We start from the raw sequence: 17316 nt of genomic DNA on the forward strand, positions 1-17316 counted from the left end.
TAATTATAAAGGTGTCATGAGGGAGACACTTTTATGTGCTGCTGATCACACTGAATTAGAAATGATGAAGGCAGCGTGTATTAAGATTATTAGAAATCACCATACCTTTCATCCTGGAATTTCCACTTCTGAGCATATCCTTCACAGATACCTGAAATTCAGAAATAGCTTAATGACTACATAGTGTTCATTAAAGCATGATTTATGATATTGAAAACCTAGAAGCATCCTAAACGTCCAACAAAGGAGAATGATTAAATTAAGGTATGTCCTTGAAGTAAATTATTAGGTAACATTTGCTGTTATAATTATAAAGCGTTTAATAACACTTGGAACATACTCATGTCTTAGCTCAATGAGCCAAATATAAATTGCTTGTATGGCGTGATTTCAGCTAGATGAAGAACTATACAGAGATTAAAAGATTGAAAAAAGAGATGCCAAACTGCTAGATGATTTATCTCTGGGATTGTAACTGTTCTTCATTTTCACAATAAGAAGCTATTGGTTTGGTTTATTATTTTTATTTTTAGAGGCAGAGCGCGAGCAGGGGAGGGGCAGAGAGAGAGACAGAGGATCCAAAGCAGGTTCCATGGGGCAGCACAGAGCCCGACGTGGGGTTCAAACCCACAAACCACGAGATCAAGACCTGAGATCAAGACCTGAGCTCAAGTCGGACACTTAACTAACTGAGCCACCAGGAGCCCCGGAAGCTATTGTTTTTAAATTAAAAAGTCACTTAAGATAGGAAATAAACCACTCAAAGAGAGAGACAGAAAACTTTATTTGCTTCCTTGGGGACTTAAGTGGGTTCCATACAGCCTCAAGGGAACTGTAGTAGCTGGTCATTCTCAAGTTAATGTCAATATCCAAGCCAGATAAATTCAGGATAAAAAGACATCGGCTTTGTCCCCTGAATTGATGGTTCTTGGAACAGACTGGAGATTCGGCAGCTGTTCCCTTTCCTTTGGACTCTAAACTCATCCTTAGGCAATTTGTCTTTTCTTTTTTTTCCCTCCTTGAATCACATGAGCTCAATTTAATAGTTTGGTGTCAAAGGGAAGAATAAGAAGTACACGGATAGAATGTTACTCTATTTGAGGGTAAGGATATTTCCTAACACCCCACTTCAGAAGTTATAAAGGTAGCCTCGCAAAATCATTGGCAACTTTATCTTTCCTGAAGATTCTCACTGATGTTGATAATTTACCTTTATTTCACTGCCTGCAAGGGGAAAGTACTGGTGGAGATAGAATTGTAATTGTTTTAATGTCTGAAGTCTTTTGACTGAAAATTCAAAGAGCTCCGGGCTATTATTAAGTAGTTAATGAATCTGAGTCATCACCAAGTTCACTGTGATTTTTTTCCTTGAGACCCATCAACTCTGATTTCAATTTTTTATGGACCCTTTACATTTATACCGTAGTACTGAAAACATTATTATAAAAACAGCAAAGTCCAGGGGGGAACTTTGATCCAAATTGATATCCAAATCTGGCAAACACTTTTTTTTCTTTTTTGTAATTAAAGAGAACATTTCTGTTAGAAGTATTTTCATTGGTGGTGTTTTGTTTTTATTGCTTGAGTTTGGTTTTGCAATTTGACCTCACAGGCTCTTTCCTCATTTTGTAAGGAATTAAATGTGATATGTCTCAACTTCTGTGGAACTGTGTGCTGTGGGCTTATTTCCAGCTATTTCCAGAAATGAACTCAAAAAACTGTGGCAGGGTGCTGGGATGATAAAGCTTCTCGTTTAAATATTTCCCAGCTCTTTGCCTTGCTTGAATAATAATAATTGGCTGCACACCATTTTTAGGAATGGAGGGTCTAGCTAACTCATTATTGTAAAATTACAATAATTATTCAAAGTTACCTCAAAAATAACCTTTTCTTTTTAAAATCCCAACAAGAATATCAAAACAACTTCTGACCAGATTTCATGAGTGTGGAAGCTCTCTCCTCTGTAAATAACTATAAATAACTCTGTAAATAAGTTTGTGAATTTCTGGAGTACCATTAAATGTAATAGAAACTTTGGTATACGTCCAAATCTGAATTCAAATTACATAACTAGGGAGAAATTTCCTCTTTAGTCATATTCAGAGACTTTATTAAAAGCTCAGTAGATTGGTGAATTCAGGGAACTTCTGAGTTCAAATTCAAATTCTAGGTCTGTTCATTCATCCCAGTAACTAGAACTGTTCATTGAGCCAAGGTTAGAATAAAAAAAGTTTTGTTTTAAATAGTAAATAGGTTTTTACCTAGAGTTAACCTATCTTAAAACAGCCTGAGCATGTCTCGCTTCTGCTTGTCCTGTGAATATGTCATTTACGTCACACTGGTGCCCCAGAATTCTCTGGGGTGAATGTTCCCCTCCCAACCCTGCTTCTGCTGTGAGAGGCTCTGTTGTCCTTCCGCTGCTGGAGGCATGAGGGGGAAGAACCCTGACTGGTTGTCCACAAGTGCTCCGAGTAGAAGAGCCATGGGCACCAGACACAGGGCCACACAGGGAGTCTGGAGGGTTCGGCCAGTGGTATCACTTGATCCAGGGTGCGGACCAGGGAGGGAAGAGCTGGAAAAGGCACGGAGAGAATACAGGAGAGAATAGAGGGTGCAAAGGCATGAGGGAAGTGAGGTTTGGGAGAATATGAGGGCTTCAGCATGGCTGAAGTTAAAGTTTGAACCAGGCGATAGGAGAGGGCTTATAAAGGAAGTTTGAGAGGTGGCTGGGTGGCTCAGTAATTTAAGTGTCCTTACTCTTAATTTTGGCTCAGGTCATGATCTCACAGTTAGTGGGTTCCAGCCCCGCATCGGGCCCTGTGCTGACAGTGTGGAGCCTGCTAGGGATTCTCTCTCTCTCTCTCTCTCTCTCTCTCTCTCTCTCTCTCTCTCTCTCTGCCCTTCCTCTGCTCTCTCAGTCTTTCAAATAAATAAATAAAAGTTTTTTAAACAAGGAAATTTGAGGTTACACTGAAAAACTTCATTTTTTTTTAGCTTTTTTTTTTTTAATGTTTATTTATTTATTGAGAGAGAGAGCAAGCCAGGGAGGGAAACAGAGAGAGAGAGAGAGTGCGCATCCCAAGCCAGCTCAGGGCTGTCGGCACAGAGCCGGATGCAGCGCTCGAACTCACGAACTGTGAGATAATGACCTGAGCCAAAACCAAGAGTCAGACATTTAGCTAACTGAGCCACTCAGACGCCCTTGAAGAACTTTGTGTTTTATTTAGGGAAGAGATTTGTACTTTACTGAGAAATGGGAAGCCATTGGCAGGTTCAAGATGGGTCATGATAATCTATATTTTAGAAAATGGATGCTGGTGACAGTATAAAGGTAGGTTGAAGAGACTGACAGAGGAGCCAGTTAGGCCTTTTCTGGAGTAAATGCTTGGATAGTTGTAGATACTAAGTGGCAGGAGGGGAAGTCAGTCGCTAGATGATACAGACAGATGGGGACAGGGATGAGGATGAGGTTCAGGAAGCAAGCTCATGTGTTAGGGTGTGACCCGTTGAGTATGTGGTGCCTGAGGTGTTCCTGATGCAGATAGATGCCTGGGATACATTGGAAATGTGGACCCGGACCTGAAGAGACAGGTGGGAGTCAGAGGGATGGAGCCCTCAGTGTACTGGTAAGAAGGTGAAAACGAGTGCCTAAAGGAGTAGCTGTATTGGTCCAGAGGATCCAGAGGATCCAGAGGCTCTGTCCTTCCAGGGGTAGCACACTTGTCCTGCCTCGTTCCCCTACATCACCATCTCCTTTCTCTATTTCTACCTTCTGCTTTTCTCTCATGCATACACACACTCACAGACATTCATACAGTACATCAGGGATCACCTTTTTTTGTAAAGGGCCAGTAGTAAATATTTTAGGTCTTGCTGCCTACACACTGTCTCTGCTCACATATCCTTTTGTTTTCAACCTTTAAAAATGTAAAAATTATTGCTTGCTTCAGGGCAAAACCTGTACAGACATTGGGCTGGATTTGGAGTTTGTGGACCCCTGCTCTAAGGCACCCTCAGGAATTGATTCCCTTAAAGCAACTGACACTTAACCTTGGAGAATATTCACATCAGGAGAAAGAAGTCAGTGTCGTAACTGAGTGTGTAAATGTGTAAACTGAGTAAATGCTAAGTGCTTGCAGCCCTTTTCTTCCCAAGGAGCACCTACCTGTCTTTATCTGGCTGACTCTTCTTCATCCTTCAGACTGGATCGGTGTCACTTTCCTCTCGAAGGCATTCCCGACCCCCAGTCTGAGTTTGTGACCCTATCTGAGTGTTCCCCTGGCACTCTGTACTTCCTGTATCATGGCATGATGGTCATACTCCCGTAATTGCCTGGCTGTTTCTCTGTATCGCTCACCAGGCTCTGGGCACCAAGTGGGCAGTGCATTTGCCGCTGTTGCATGCTTGTATTCCCAACGAGTGGCAATGACAGGCTCTGTGGATCACTAATAAGTTTAGAAGAGTGGTGGCTTCCTAGTAAAGTCAGTAGGTGTTTACTATTAATGAATGAAGTCTGACTTGGGTCTTAGCTATTAATTTTAACGCCCTTTCCTGGGTTCACTCAATCCATGATATACAGTTTATGAGTGCCTTCTGTGCCCAAACCTGCGAAGTTGTAACTATGAGTTCTACTTTGACTCAAGATGTATGTAATTTGATTATAAAAATCCTGGAAGAGCTTCTTGATTCCCTGCTCTGCCTGTGTCTTTCCTATTGGACTGAATGACTTTGAGTAAACTCCAGCATATAATCCGTGCTTTATAGATACTCTTGGGTGGCACCATTCTCCTCAGAAACCTCTCCGGGAGCTAGGAGACTGATTTTATAAAGGCCTGTGCCTCCTGGCATCGCTGTTTCGCTGTCTCCCAACATAAACAGATATGAAAATGCCAGCCCGGACCAGGCTCAGCTCAGAGAGGTGTCATAACAAGGTCAGGCAGGATGAAGTACAGAGACCAAGGTTCTTTAAATCTCTAAGCTGCTGTTGTCATCATAAATGTCCAGACACTGTTCCTAAAAGTCAGGCTGTGTGACTAGCTATAACTTGAATTCACTTAATGTTTGTTACTCACCATGTTTAAAGGTATTATAGAGATCAATTGAACCAAATAATAATTACTCTTTTTACTTTTTCCGATTACCTCTCATTTCCCATGTAAATAAACGCATTGGTATCGCCCAGCAAGGCCGCAGATGAAGTTGCCAGTTGGTTTCTTTATCACTGAGAAGTCTGACCGGTAATATTTTAAGCCTTAAAATTTATACATTCACCTTTTCTCTCTGACAGGGCAGACAGTTTACAGAAGAATCAAGACCTGGAATTTGAAAGAAATAGAGAACGGTTTGAATTTTTAAAGGTATGGGTGGAGTTTGCTTCCATTGGCTGGTTGTTTATAAACGCGGGTACGAGGGGGAGGTGCCAAGGAGCTGGGCTGCATGGAAGTGCATCGGATATTCATTGCGTTCTTTCCGGTCCATCCTAGTGGGGTTCTCAGGCTTTTCGCAACATGCGGATTATACCCCCTGGCTCAGGAATCATCCACCAGGTGAATCTGGAGTATTTGGCAAGAGTGGTATTTGATCACGATGGCTATTATTACCCAGACAGCCTTGTGGGCACGGATTCGCACACTACCATGATTGATGGTTTGGGAGTTCTCGGCTGGGGTGAGTATTGTTGCAGGTTCCTCTTCCACACACGCTGTTCTGTAGTGTGTAGCCTAATTCACACTGATCCCATTATAACATCCCAGTAGCACGACTTTGTGTGACCACACATATCAGAGAGACATTTTTGTCTGCTTTATTTACTGTTGGATTTCCAGTGCCTAGAAAAGCACCTCACAGGTACTCAATAATAATGCTTGGAAGAACGAACTGGAGCTGTTTGTTAAAAATGGAGACTCCGGAACCCCACTTTCCACTTGGTATAGAACCAAAGGGATTGTGATAGTGCTGTTTTGGGGACCACACTCTGAGAAGTGCTTATAAAAATTCTGTAGAGGGAAATAGAAAAAGATAAATACTCATTACAGGATCCAAATCTACACTAGGAAGACATTGTAATGGGGTTGAATTATGCCTGAGGGATGTAGTAAGGCATGCTGAAAGCATTCTTCTGCCCTGCCTTCCTTGCAGGAGTGGGTGGTATCGAAGCAGAGGCAGTCATGCTGGGTCAGCCAATCAGTATGGTGCTTCCCCAGGTGATCGGCTACAGGCTGATGGGAAATCCCCACCCTCTGGTGACATCCACTGACATTGTGCTCACCATTACCAAGGTAACAACTTGCCCCCTCTTCCATGGTCTTGGGCAGTCACAGTGACGGGAGGAAATACATGGTGGCGTCCATCTTGGTTTCTCTGTGCACTAGGAAACAGTATGTTGATGATTTTTAAAAAGAGATGAGGAGAGGGTTCTTTGTTAAGTTTTAGATAATTATGTTCATTTTACTCTTCCATGGCTGCATGGATCCTTTTCTTTAAAAGGGTACTTTGAAATTGTGAAATAGTTCAGACACACAGAAGTTAAAATGACGTTGGCATGCACCACCACCCAGAACTAACAGTTGGTAACATTTTGCCCCCTTTGCTTCAGAGCCCTCTCTGTATGTATACTTTTTATGAGATAAAATGGGATATTTAAAGTCATCCTCCACATTCTTAGAAATAATGGCTATCCTAACGTTCCAAGACTCATTCCCAAGCATGTGTTTATACTGTGACTACATTTTCTCACATGGTTCTTCTTTATATGTAAATAGCAAACTGCTCCTATGAATTTAATGTCTAACTTGTTTAATTCCCTTCTGTGTATTCTAAATTACAACAGATGTTTCTCCAAGCTGGAAATACTCCTTTTTTTTTCTTTTTCCTTAGCTTTTGCAAGAAATAATGGGGTTTTTTGGTGATTTGCTTGCTTTGCAAAAAGAAAGCAGTTTCATTTTGAAAGATTATTAGAAAAGTGATGGTTTTTTATTATCACAGACGTTTTTTTCTGGTTGTGTAGTTTGGAGGCTTGGAGTGTTAGGGATGGCCACTATCCTGTTAAAGGCCAAAGATGTTTCTCTTTAATCTTTATGGAATTTGGAATCACATTTATTTGAACACTGTAGCTTTTTTGAGAAGTCTGTGCATTATTCTTTAAATGTAGAATAATATAGGTCTTGCCCACAGAATTTGGCAGAATCCCACATAACCAAAAGAGCCTGACGGTTGTCCACACAGTTCATGAAACTGGCTTCGTGCAGGGCCACGTCAGTCACTGAGGCCCCGGCCCTGGCTGGTGGTGTGTATGGAAAATATATGGGAGTCAGACTATCTAGATCTTTTGGTTACATTTGACTTGTACCTCTGTTCAGGAAATTTGTTCATTATACCCTTGAAAATAATCCATTTACTTATCCGCTTAACTAGTGCAAGACCATTTAGGTTGAAAGAATGTATTTAATTTTTAGCACTTCCAGTGATCTCCTTAGAGAGAAAAAGCCCTTCTCATTTTGGGAAACTTTTATTAATGTTGATATTTGTGATTTGGGCGTTAACTTTTTCTTTTTTTTTTTTCTTTTTATAATAATTATTTTGACATCATTTTATTTTTTTATTTAATTATTTTTTAAATTTACATCCAAGTTAGCTAGCATATAGTGCAACAGTGATTTCAGGAGTAGATTCCTTAGTGCCCCTTACCCATTTAACCCCTCCCCCCTCCAAAAACCCCTCCAGTAACCCTCTGGTTGTTCTCCATATTTAAGCGTCTCTCATGTTTTGTCTCCCTCCCTGTCTTTATATTATTTTTGCTTCCCTTTCCTTGTGTTCATCTGTTCTGTGTCTTAAAATCCTTATATGTGTGAAGTCATATGATATTTGTCTTTCTCTGACTAATTTCACTTAGCATAATACCCTCTAGTTCCATCCACGTAGTCGCAAATGGCAAGACTTCATTCTTTTTGATCGCTGAGTAATACTCCATTGTGTGTGTATGTATGTGTGTGTGTGTGTGTGTATATATATATATATATATATATACACACACATACATACCACATCACCTTTATCCATTCATCTATCAGTGGACATTTGGGCTCTTTCCATACTTTGGCTATTGTTGATAGCGCTGCTATAAGCATTGGGGTGCATGTGTCCCCTCGAAACAGCACACCTGTATCCCGTGGATAAATGCCTAGTAGTGCAATTGCTGGGTCGTAGGGTAGTTCTATTTTTAATTTTTTGAGGAACCTCCACACTGTTTTCCAGAGTGGCTGCACCAGTTTGCATTCCCACCAACAATGCAAAAGAGATCCTTTCTCTCCACATCCTCACCAACATCTGTTGTTGCCTGAGTTAATGTTAGCCATTCTGACAGGTATGAGGTGGTATCTCATTGTGGTTTTGATTTGTATTTCCCTGATGATGCGTGATGTTGAGCATTTTTTCATGTGTCAGTTGGCCATCTGGATGTCTTCTTTGGAGAAGTGTCTATTCATGTCTCTTGCCCATTTCTTCACTGGATTATTTGTTTTTTGGGTGTTGAGTTTGATAAGTTCTTTATAGATTTTGGATACTAACCCTTTATCTAATATGTCATTTGCAAGTATCTTCTCCCGTTCCGTCGGTTGCCTTTTAGTTTTGCTGATTGTTTCCTTCACTGTACAGAAGCTTTTTATTTTGATGAGGTCCCAGTAGTTCATTTTTGCTTTTGTTCCCCTTGCCTCTGGAGATGTGTTGAGTAAGAAGTTGCTGCAGCCAGGGTCAAAGAGGTTTTTGCCTGCTTTCTCCTCGAGGATTTTGATGGCTTCCTGTCTTACGTTTAGGTCTTTCATCCATTTTGAGTTTATTTTTGTGAATGGTGTAAGAAAGTGGTCCAGGTTCATTCTTTTGCATGTCGCTGTCCAGTTTTCCCAGCACCACTTGCTAAAGAGACTGTCTTTCGTGCTTTGTCAAAGATTAGTTGGCCATAGGTTTGTGGGTCCATTTCTGGGTTCTCTATTGTGTTCCATTGACCTGAGTGTCTGTTCTTGTGCCAGTACCATACTGTCTTGATGATTACAGCTTTGTAATACAACTTGAAGTCTGGGATTGTGATGCCTCCAGCTTTGGTTTTCTTTTTCAAGATTGCTTTGGCTATTCGGGGTCTTTTCTAGTTCCATACAAATTTTAGGATTGTTTGTTCTAGCTCTGTGAAGAATGCTGGTGTTATTTTGATAGGGATTACATTGAATATGTAGATTGCTTTGGGTAGTATTGACATTTTAACAATATCTGTTCTTCCTATCCAGGAGCATGGAATATTTTTCCATTTTTTTGTGTCTTCTTCAATCTCTTTCATAAGCTTGCTATAGTTTTCAGTGTAGACATCATTTAGATTTACAGGAGAGTTGATGTAAAGAATATAGGGAGTTTCTGTTACCTTTCTTCCAACTGCCCCAAACGTTAATATCTCACATAACCGTGGTACATGAAATCAAAATGAAGAATGTGGGTCCAACACTGCTAATGAAACAAGTAACTTCACCAGTGTTTTCAGTAATGACCCTTTTCTGTTCCAGGATTCAATCCAAGATTCCACACTGTATATAGTTAACATTACTTTTTAAATTTTATATCTTAGAGTAATCAAAAATATGTTGGGCCACGTCATTGTTTGTGTTTACGTACCAGGCTAGTTAATAAGAATTGTAAGGAGCTAGTTCTGCATTTTAAATGTGGGCTGTCAAGTCTCAGACTTTTCTATTGTTTTGCTGCCTAGCACCTGCGTCAGGTTGGGGTAGTGGGCAAATTTGTCGAGTTCTTCGGGCCGGGAGTAGCCCAATTGTCCATTGCCGACCGAGCTACTATTGCGAACATGTGTCCAGAGTACGGGGCGACTGCTGCGTTTTTCCCGGTTGATGAAGTTAGTATCAAGTACCTGGTGCAGACAGGTAAGTGCAGAACCGTGAAGGCAGAAGCCCTTCATAAAGTTTCGTAGAACTCTGGGGATTGGAGAACTGCCTTATGCCTCTGTCCCTTGGAGTGCACAGGGTCAGACTTAAGGTGTTTCTCTTTTTCTCTGTAGAGTCAGAATGGTTGTTGGGATTTCAGAAGATATGAGACAGACACTGTATGGCCAGTAGAAAGAGCTCAGGTGTTCTGGAATCCAAGTTATTCATGCTGGTCTCTACTTCTAGTTATTTGACAGGAAACAAGGGATCTTAGTAATGAGAACAGCTGTCATGTGCTGGGCACTTGCTATGTATTTGCTCTCACCCTCTTCACAGATCTGGGGTAGATTGATAGATGAGCTCATTAAACTAATCGGAGAGAAGACTGAGGATCAGAGAGAGATGTAGGGTATTTTTCCAAAGCCAATAAGTAATGGAGCTAGAATCCAAAGCTGAGGTTCCAAACAGGACAGCATTCCAGGACACCTCTGTCTGGGCTGTCCCAAAGGTAAAGTGAAAGACCGCATATGAGGGCATCTTGAAATGTTGGCGGTTTCTTGACTCTGTATGTATTTGTTTAGAGATTTGACTTGAACTTGGAGGAAGGTTTTTTTTTTAATTTTTCAAATTTATTTTTAAAATATTCAGTCATTTATTTAACACATTATCAACATCTGATCTAGGTGTCAGAGATACAGCAGTGACCAACATAATGTCTCTGCCCTCGTGGAGTTTCCATTCCAGTGAGGGAGACAGGCATGAACAAATAAATGCATACGTATGTATATAAGAGAATGAGGAAGAAGGCAGGGGAGGTGGTTGAAGTAGCTGAAGGGTGCTAATTTATATATCGAGCCAGGGCTCCTGAAAGCAGTTTGAAGATATGCTTAAGTGAAGTGGGGGACAAGCAGTGGGAAGTGGTGGAGGAGGCATTTTCCAGACAGAGGAACCCAAGTACAGCAACTCAAGACGGGACGGTCTCCGTGTGTTCAGACAACAGCCGAGAGGGTGGGGGGGCCTTTGTGGCTGGAGCCCAGGGTCAAGGCCATGGGAGGGGAGGTCAGGGACCAGATCCACACAGGGGCTTGCAGGCCATAGTGGACAGTTAGAAATTTATTTTAAATTCTAAATGTTCTAGGAAGCCACCGGGTCATTTTGAGCAAGAAGATCACATGAAACAATTTTATTTTTGATGGCTCATCCTATGTGACAGAGGTGGAAGGGACCTTTTGTTTTCCAAATGACTTTTTTTTAAAAAACATTTTTTAGTGTTTATTTATTTTTGAGAGAGACAGAGAGAGCACGAGCAGGGGAGGGGCAGAGAGAGAAGGAGACACAGAATCCGAAGCAGGCTCCAGGCTCTGAGCTGTCAGCACAGAGCCCGATGCAGGGCTCGAACCCACAAACCATGAGATCATGACCTGAGCTGAAGTCAGATGCCTTAACCGACTGAGCCATCCAGGCGCCTCCCAAATGACTTTTAAAATTACAACTGAGTTATTAAGGAGAAAAGAACAGACAGACTTGGGCCTTCTCATCAGTATCCAGTGTTTACTATTGAAAGGTTCTAATGGCTGATGTTCCTTTTGAGATATCCGGAAACAGCAGGCATCAAAGGTAAAGGCTGGTCAAGGTAAAGGCAAACGCAAGGACGGGGCAAATGCACACACACCTCATCATGAGGGTTTGTGAGATGTTTACAGACTTGAAGTTTCATCCAGGTTTTCTCCCTGATTGTCCTGAGGAGAACCCTCTGGAAGTAGTTAATATTGTGATAAAAAGTGGTCTTTTTAAAATGTTTTTATTACATATAACCGTATTGAAATTGATTGATATCTCCCTTACTCCCCAAAAAGTTGAAGTGAAAAAGAGGTAGAAATAAAAGAACAGAAGAAATGGTTGAGGGAATTGACCGAGAGAAGGGAAGGGTTGATGGGGAGGAAAAAGAGGGGAAAGCTGCAAAATACACCCAGAGATCAGATTCATTTCTGTGGCTGTAGAGGTGGCCACCAAGCTGCTTAGTGATCTGGCACCAAATTTGCCACATCTAGTGCATTGAAACAAACATACTGCTTCAGAGAAGTAGAGCCCTTTCTCACGCTGAAAGCTAAGAGAGTTTTCTTCTGTGCATCTTCGGGAAGAGGACGGCTGGGTTGTACCAAACGTGATAGATACATACGTTAATGAAGCTCAGCCATCTTTTAGGAGGTCCAGGCTGAAAGTGGGTAACTTTTACAATCCAGTTAAAACAAACAGGCAAATAAACAGGCTCATCTATCATGGTCCAAGAATCAAGCTCTCAAACAGTCTTACTTAACTGTCAGAGAAATGAGTGGAATGTGTGCCCATTGGGTATTGCTCCGTGAATATTGTCATCTACAGTCACGATCTAGATAAAACAGCAGAGAGGCACCTGGCTGGCTCATCGGTAGAGCATGTGACTCTTGATCTCGGGGTTGTAAGTTGGAGCCCCATGTTGGGTGTAGAGATTACTTGAAAATAAAATGTTAAAAAAAAAAAAAAAAAAAAAAAAGATACAGCCAAGCATTGAGGGTCATATTCCATTAAGAGTTAAGACTTGGGACTTTGGAGTCTTGAGCCACTATTTCCTTATCTAGAACTTGTCTCATAAGGTAATGATAAAGATTAGAGATGGAGATGATACATTTAAAACGTTTAGTACATAGTGCTGGGCAGACTCAAAGTGCTCAGAGCTGGTGGCAGCTTGAGAGGATTGCTATTTTCACAAGAATAATGTGGAGTGCTGAGTCTGGTCACTTGAAGGCAGAGGCTTCGGTGTGCTTTAACAGGTAACTAAGCCTTAGGTCCTCTGAATGAAGGACAGTGACCAAAGAGAGGAGAGTACTTACAGATAGGACTAGAATCTTCTTCAGCACACAGTCCAGATCAGTTCATGGCCCCTGATAAACAGCAGCATCACCCAGAGAGTCAAAAAGTTAGACTGAATGTTGAAGTCGAAGCAAAGCTTTTGGGGTGGGTGTGTGTGTGTGTGTGTGTGTGTGTGTGTGTGTGTGTGTGTGTGTTGCACCTGACTTCTCTAATTGCTGGCGGAGGCTTTAGTTTCACCAGGAAATATTTGGGGTGTGTGTGTGTGTGTGTGTGTGTGTGTGTGTGTGTGTGTGTGTGTGTGTTGCACCTGACTTCTGTAATTGCTGGCAGAGGCTTTAGTTTCACCAGGAAATATTAACACCTGTTACTTGTTATTTCTTAAAACACCCACTTAGGTCGTGATGAAGAAAAAGTAAAGCAAATGAAAAAGTATCTTCAAGCTGTAGGAATGTTTCGGGATTTCAGTAACCTCTCTCAAGACCCAGAGTTTGCCCAGGTATGAGAGCACCTTTCACCAAGTGTGTGTTTCCTCTTCCTCGAGCCTGTGATTTCAGTTGTGTGTGTTTTTTCTTAGGAGGTGTACTTGTAGGAAATTAGTCACTGCCAAGTCATCACAGAAGAACAGCATGTTAAAAGGCTGAAAAAAATCAAAAAGATAAGGAATTGTAAACGTAAAATAACTTCTTCCATTCCTCCTGGCCATTAGGCTGAGTGTGCGCCCCCTTTCTGACCTACCCATTTACTCCTCTAAGGTGGAAAACCTTTGAAGAAGGCCTTTGCCAGAGGGAGTAAGGCTGTTTAAAAGCTAAGCTCATTGTTATTATAGATGGAAAAGAAATGGAGGTCAAGTGTAGCAATTAGTTCTGATTTATCCAGTGACTTACCCTCATTCATTTTCTCAGGTGCAAACCGATTCCCAGTTTTTCTTTTCAAGAAAGCCCGGAGGGTAACCTGGATACAGGCCCCTGGTTTTGTTTCATGGTACACTGAGAGAAGGAAATATGCACTTAGACCAAGGCCCGTTTCCTGGCATTGATGACTGAGTGGCCGCATCCTACCAATTCATTTTAGCAAAAAGCACAATGGTGTATGTATCATTGTAGAATAAACCCATCTCAAACTAAGCTAAGCCTTAAAAAGAATGTAGGAGCTGCTTCGGAAAGATGGATGCATAAAAGACACCAGCCAGCAGCTACAGCGCCCACCCTGGTCATCCTGAGAGGTGACAAGTCTTCCTGCCTGTCCGCATCACTTATGTGTCCATCTTGATCTTCAGAAACTCATTCTTTAAGTATTAAAAAGAACATTGACTCCTTACTTATGAATGTGGTGGTTTAGTTTGTTTGGTTTTGTAGCTGTGGTGTTATAAATTGTCTGGCACAACCGGAGTGTTTTCTCTGAGGTACAACGTCTGCGCCTGAGTCCCTTCTCTTTTGGGTGGACAGGTTGTAGAATTGAACTTGAGAACAGTCGTGCCTTGCTGCAGTGGACCAAAAAGGCCTCAGGACAAAGTCGCTGTGACGGACATGAAAAAGGACTTTGAGAGCTGCCTTGGAGCCAAGGTAGGGTCCGGGAAGGCAGGTGGAAGTCTCCCCGACCCTGCCCCATGCCTGATCTCTTAGTGCCCACGCTGCTTTTCACCCTCTAATGAGGAAGCTTCCTGGAGCCTGACGCTGAGGGCGTTCCTTCTCCACCCTGAAGTCCTCAGTGCCTCTCCCATTAGCCAAGAGCCACACAACTTCCTTAGAGCACTTGACCACCTGTGAACACAACTCATCCCACCTTTTTAAAAGCATATCTGCTTTTCATATGACTCTCACTACACTGTCTACTCGACTTGCCCAAGCTTTTCTGGCCATCTTACTTCTTGTTCATGCCCTGCCTCCACCCACCTGCATCCGTCTTCACCTTCTGTGCATGTCCTAATCTGTCAGCCCCTCCATAGCATGGCCTCACATCCCATAGCAGAAAGTCATCATTTGAACTTCTGGCACTTGGTCTGAGATGGCATCCATGTTCTTAAACCTACATTGCTGGTCCTTTACATTTCCCTTATTGGATGTCCCTTGTTGGACTGTATGTTTTGAGTATAGGATTTGTGTCAGAATCACCTTTGTATCCCACAAAGTACCCAGCATAACATCTTGTATGCAGATTTTCAATGAACATCTCCCCACATGATGATTAAGCTATGTGGTGGGTTTTATCCTTGGGCCACCAGCATTAAACCAAATGTTCAGCTGTACTTTATTTGCCTTATTGATCATGATTAGTTGAATCTGACCAAGATGTATATATATATATACACACAGTGAAAAGTTCTCACTTTAGAAGAAAAAGAAATACTTTGGTAACCGTAACTTTAAAAGCAATTTTTAACAAAACATAAGTATGTCAGCTAGTGAATTCTGAAATGCTAAAGAAAAATTAAAGTTCTCTTTACTGTTTTTAAATATTTATAAAAGGCAGTCATAATTTCTGAATCTTGATCTACTTTGAAGTCCTATTAATATTTACTTCCTTCTCATCTCAAAAATGGAAATGCTAAAGCTACAAATTTAGTTTCAAGTTCGTCTGATTAAACTCAATGACATTATTGTAGAGTTTAATGGATAGGAACCAAGGCCACTGATTCTAATATGATGGAAACTTAGAACTTCTTTTTTTTTTTTTCTCCCCATAGCAAGGGTTTAAAGGATTCCAGGTTGCTCTGGACCATCATAATGACCATAAGACATTTATATATAATAATAGTGAATTCACCCTCACTCATGGTTCCGTGGTCATTGCTGCCATTACTAGCTGCACAAACACCAGTAATCCATCGGTGATGTTGGGGGCAGGTGAGTGCTTTTGAATTGGTCCCCATGGTCATGTGGACGTGTGGGTGGAAATCTTTCAAGACACGACCCAGGGGCTTAATAGTTCTACATGTCCAAACGTTGTCTTTTACCAAGGCAGAGATTTATTGGCCCAAAAGTGTTTACACAGTAACTAGTGTCCAAAGCCAAGTATTTAAAGTAGAATACATAATGCATACTAGTCTTTAGGATTAACACAGAAAATAAGTAGAAGAAAGCCAAAAAAAAAAAAAAAAAAAAAAAACAAAACGAATTTTTGGTAAAGCTTAGAATCTTGTGTTAGATTCTAGAAGGAAAAACAAAAACAAAACCTGTTTTCATATCAATATCACAGACTGTTCTCTGTAAAACCCCTATTGGGCCTTTTCATACAGTAGACTTCCTCTGTCTTTGAAGTGCTGTCAGGTGCATCTGACTTAGGGCACAGGGCACTGGTTGATAAAACTTGCTGGTCTGTTAGGCAATTCTGGTTAAGCAGTTAATATTGACATACAGAGTTTAATTAATAGAAGGCTCTTTAGTGGGAATGCAAGCTGGTGCAGCCACTCTGGAAAACAGTATGGAGGTTCCTCAGAAAACTAAAAATAGAACTACCCTACGACCCAGCAATTGCACCATTAGGTATTTGTCCAAGGGATACAGGTGTGCTGTTTCAAGGGGACACATGCACCCCAATGTTTATAGCAGCACTCTCAACAATAGCCAAAGTATGGAAAGAGCCCAAATGTCCACTGATGGATGAATGGATAAAGAAGATACGGTTTATATACACAATGAAGTATTACTCAGCAATCACAAAGAATGAAATCTTGCCATTTGCGACTACGTGGATGGAACTGGAGGGTATTATACTAAGCGAAATTAGAGAAAGACAAATATCATATGACTTCACTCATATGAGGACTTTAAGAGACAAAAGAGATGAACATAAGGGAAGGGAAGCAAAAATAATATAAAAACAAGGAGGGGGACAAAACAGAAGAGACTCATAAATATGGAGAACAAACTGAGGGTTACTGGAGGAGTTGAAATCATTGTTGCACCCCTGAAATCATTGTTGCACTATATGCTAACTAATTTGGATGTAAATTTTAAAAAATAATAAAACTTTTTTTTTTTAAAAAAAGGAAAGCTCTTTAGTTTTCAGTTGTTTATCATTCCCAAGAGTTCCTGTTGTGTCCAAAGACCAAGGTCATCACAGAGTTCTTTCTTTTTAAAGTGCACAAGTACGTAAGGAAAACCTTTGTCCAAGAATTCTTCTGTTGACACCTAAGCCTTTGTTGTCTGGATCGAACAAATTTCCTTAAGACAAGTCACCAGCTTGTCTGTAGCTTTTTGTGTCTTTTGACCCCCACTCCTCATTTCTTTCCAAATTCTATGAGGTGTTCCTAAGAGAGCACCCAGTGCCCCAGTAATGGTCTCTGTTACTTGCCAAAAATCCAGGGGCCTAGAGCTGGTGATTTTCTGCTTTAAAAAAAAAAACACATCTGAGGACTAGATTTTTACTCTACACTGTATTCCTCACCTACCAGTACACAATTCATATCCCTTTAAAAAGGGCCCTTCCAATTATAATTTTCATCCAAATAAAACGTAATTAGAAGGATTGCTTTCCCTCCAAAAGTTAAAAACTTATTCTGTAATATATTCCTGAACGTTTTTAAGTTTACTTCTTTAAAAAAAAAAAA

General features: G+C 41.1%; 1 protein-coding gene across 2 annotated transcripts in view; it reads left to right on the forward strand.

Moving 5' to 3' along the window:
* The window catches only part of ACO1 (aconitase 1), a 64242-nt gene that overhangs the window by 28102 nt on the left and 18824 nt on the right, over nucleotides 1-17316 (forward strand). For both annotated transcript variants that reach the window (XM_006939201.4, XM_045043464.1), the window contains exons 5-11: nucleotides 5288-5357; nucleotides 5484-5667; nucleotides 6139-6278; nucleotides 9746-9917; nucleotides 13163-13263; nucleotides 14213-14329; nucleotides 15451-15610. In XM_006939201.4, coding sequence (XP_006939263.1) covers nucleotides 5288-5357; nucleotides 5484-5667; nucleotides 6139-6278; nucleotides 9746-9917; nucleotides 13163-13263; nucleotides 14213-14329; nucleotides 15451-15610 — 944 coding nt within the window. The remainder of the gene's footprint in view (nucleotides 1-5287; nucleotides 5358-5483; nucleotides 5668-6138; nucleotides 6279-9745; nucleotides 9918-13162; nucleotides 13264-14212; nucleotides 14330-15450; nucleotides 15611-17316) is intronic.

Source organism: Felis catus, chromosome D4 (genome assembly GCF_018350175.1).
Source record: "Felis catus isolate Fca126 chromosome D4, F.catus_Fca126_mat1.0, whole genome shotgun sequence".
In the NCBI taxonomy this organism is placed as follows: domain Eukaryota; kingdom Metazoa; phylum Chordata; class Mammalia; order Carnivora; family Felidae; genus Felis; species Felis catus.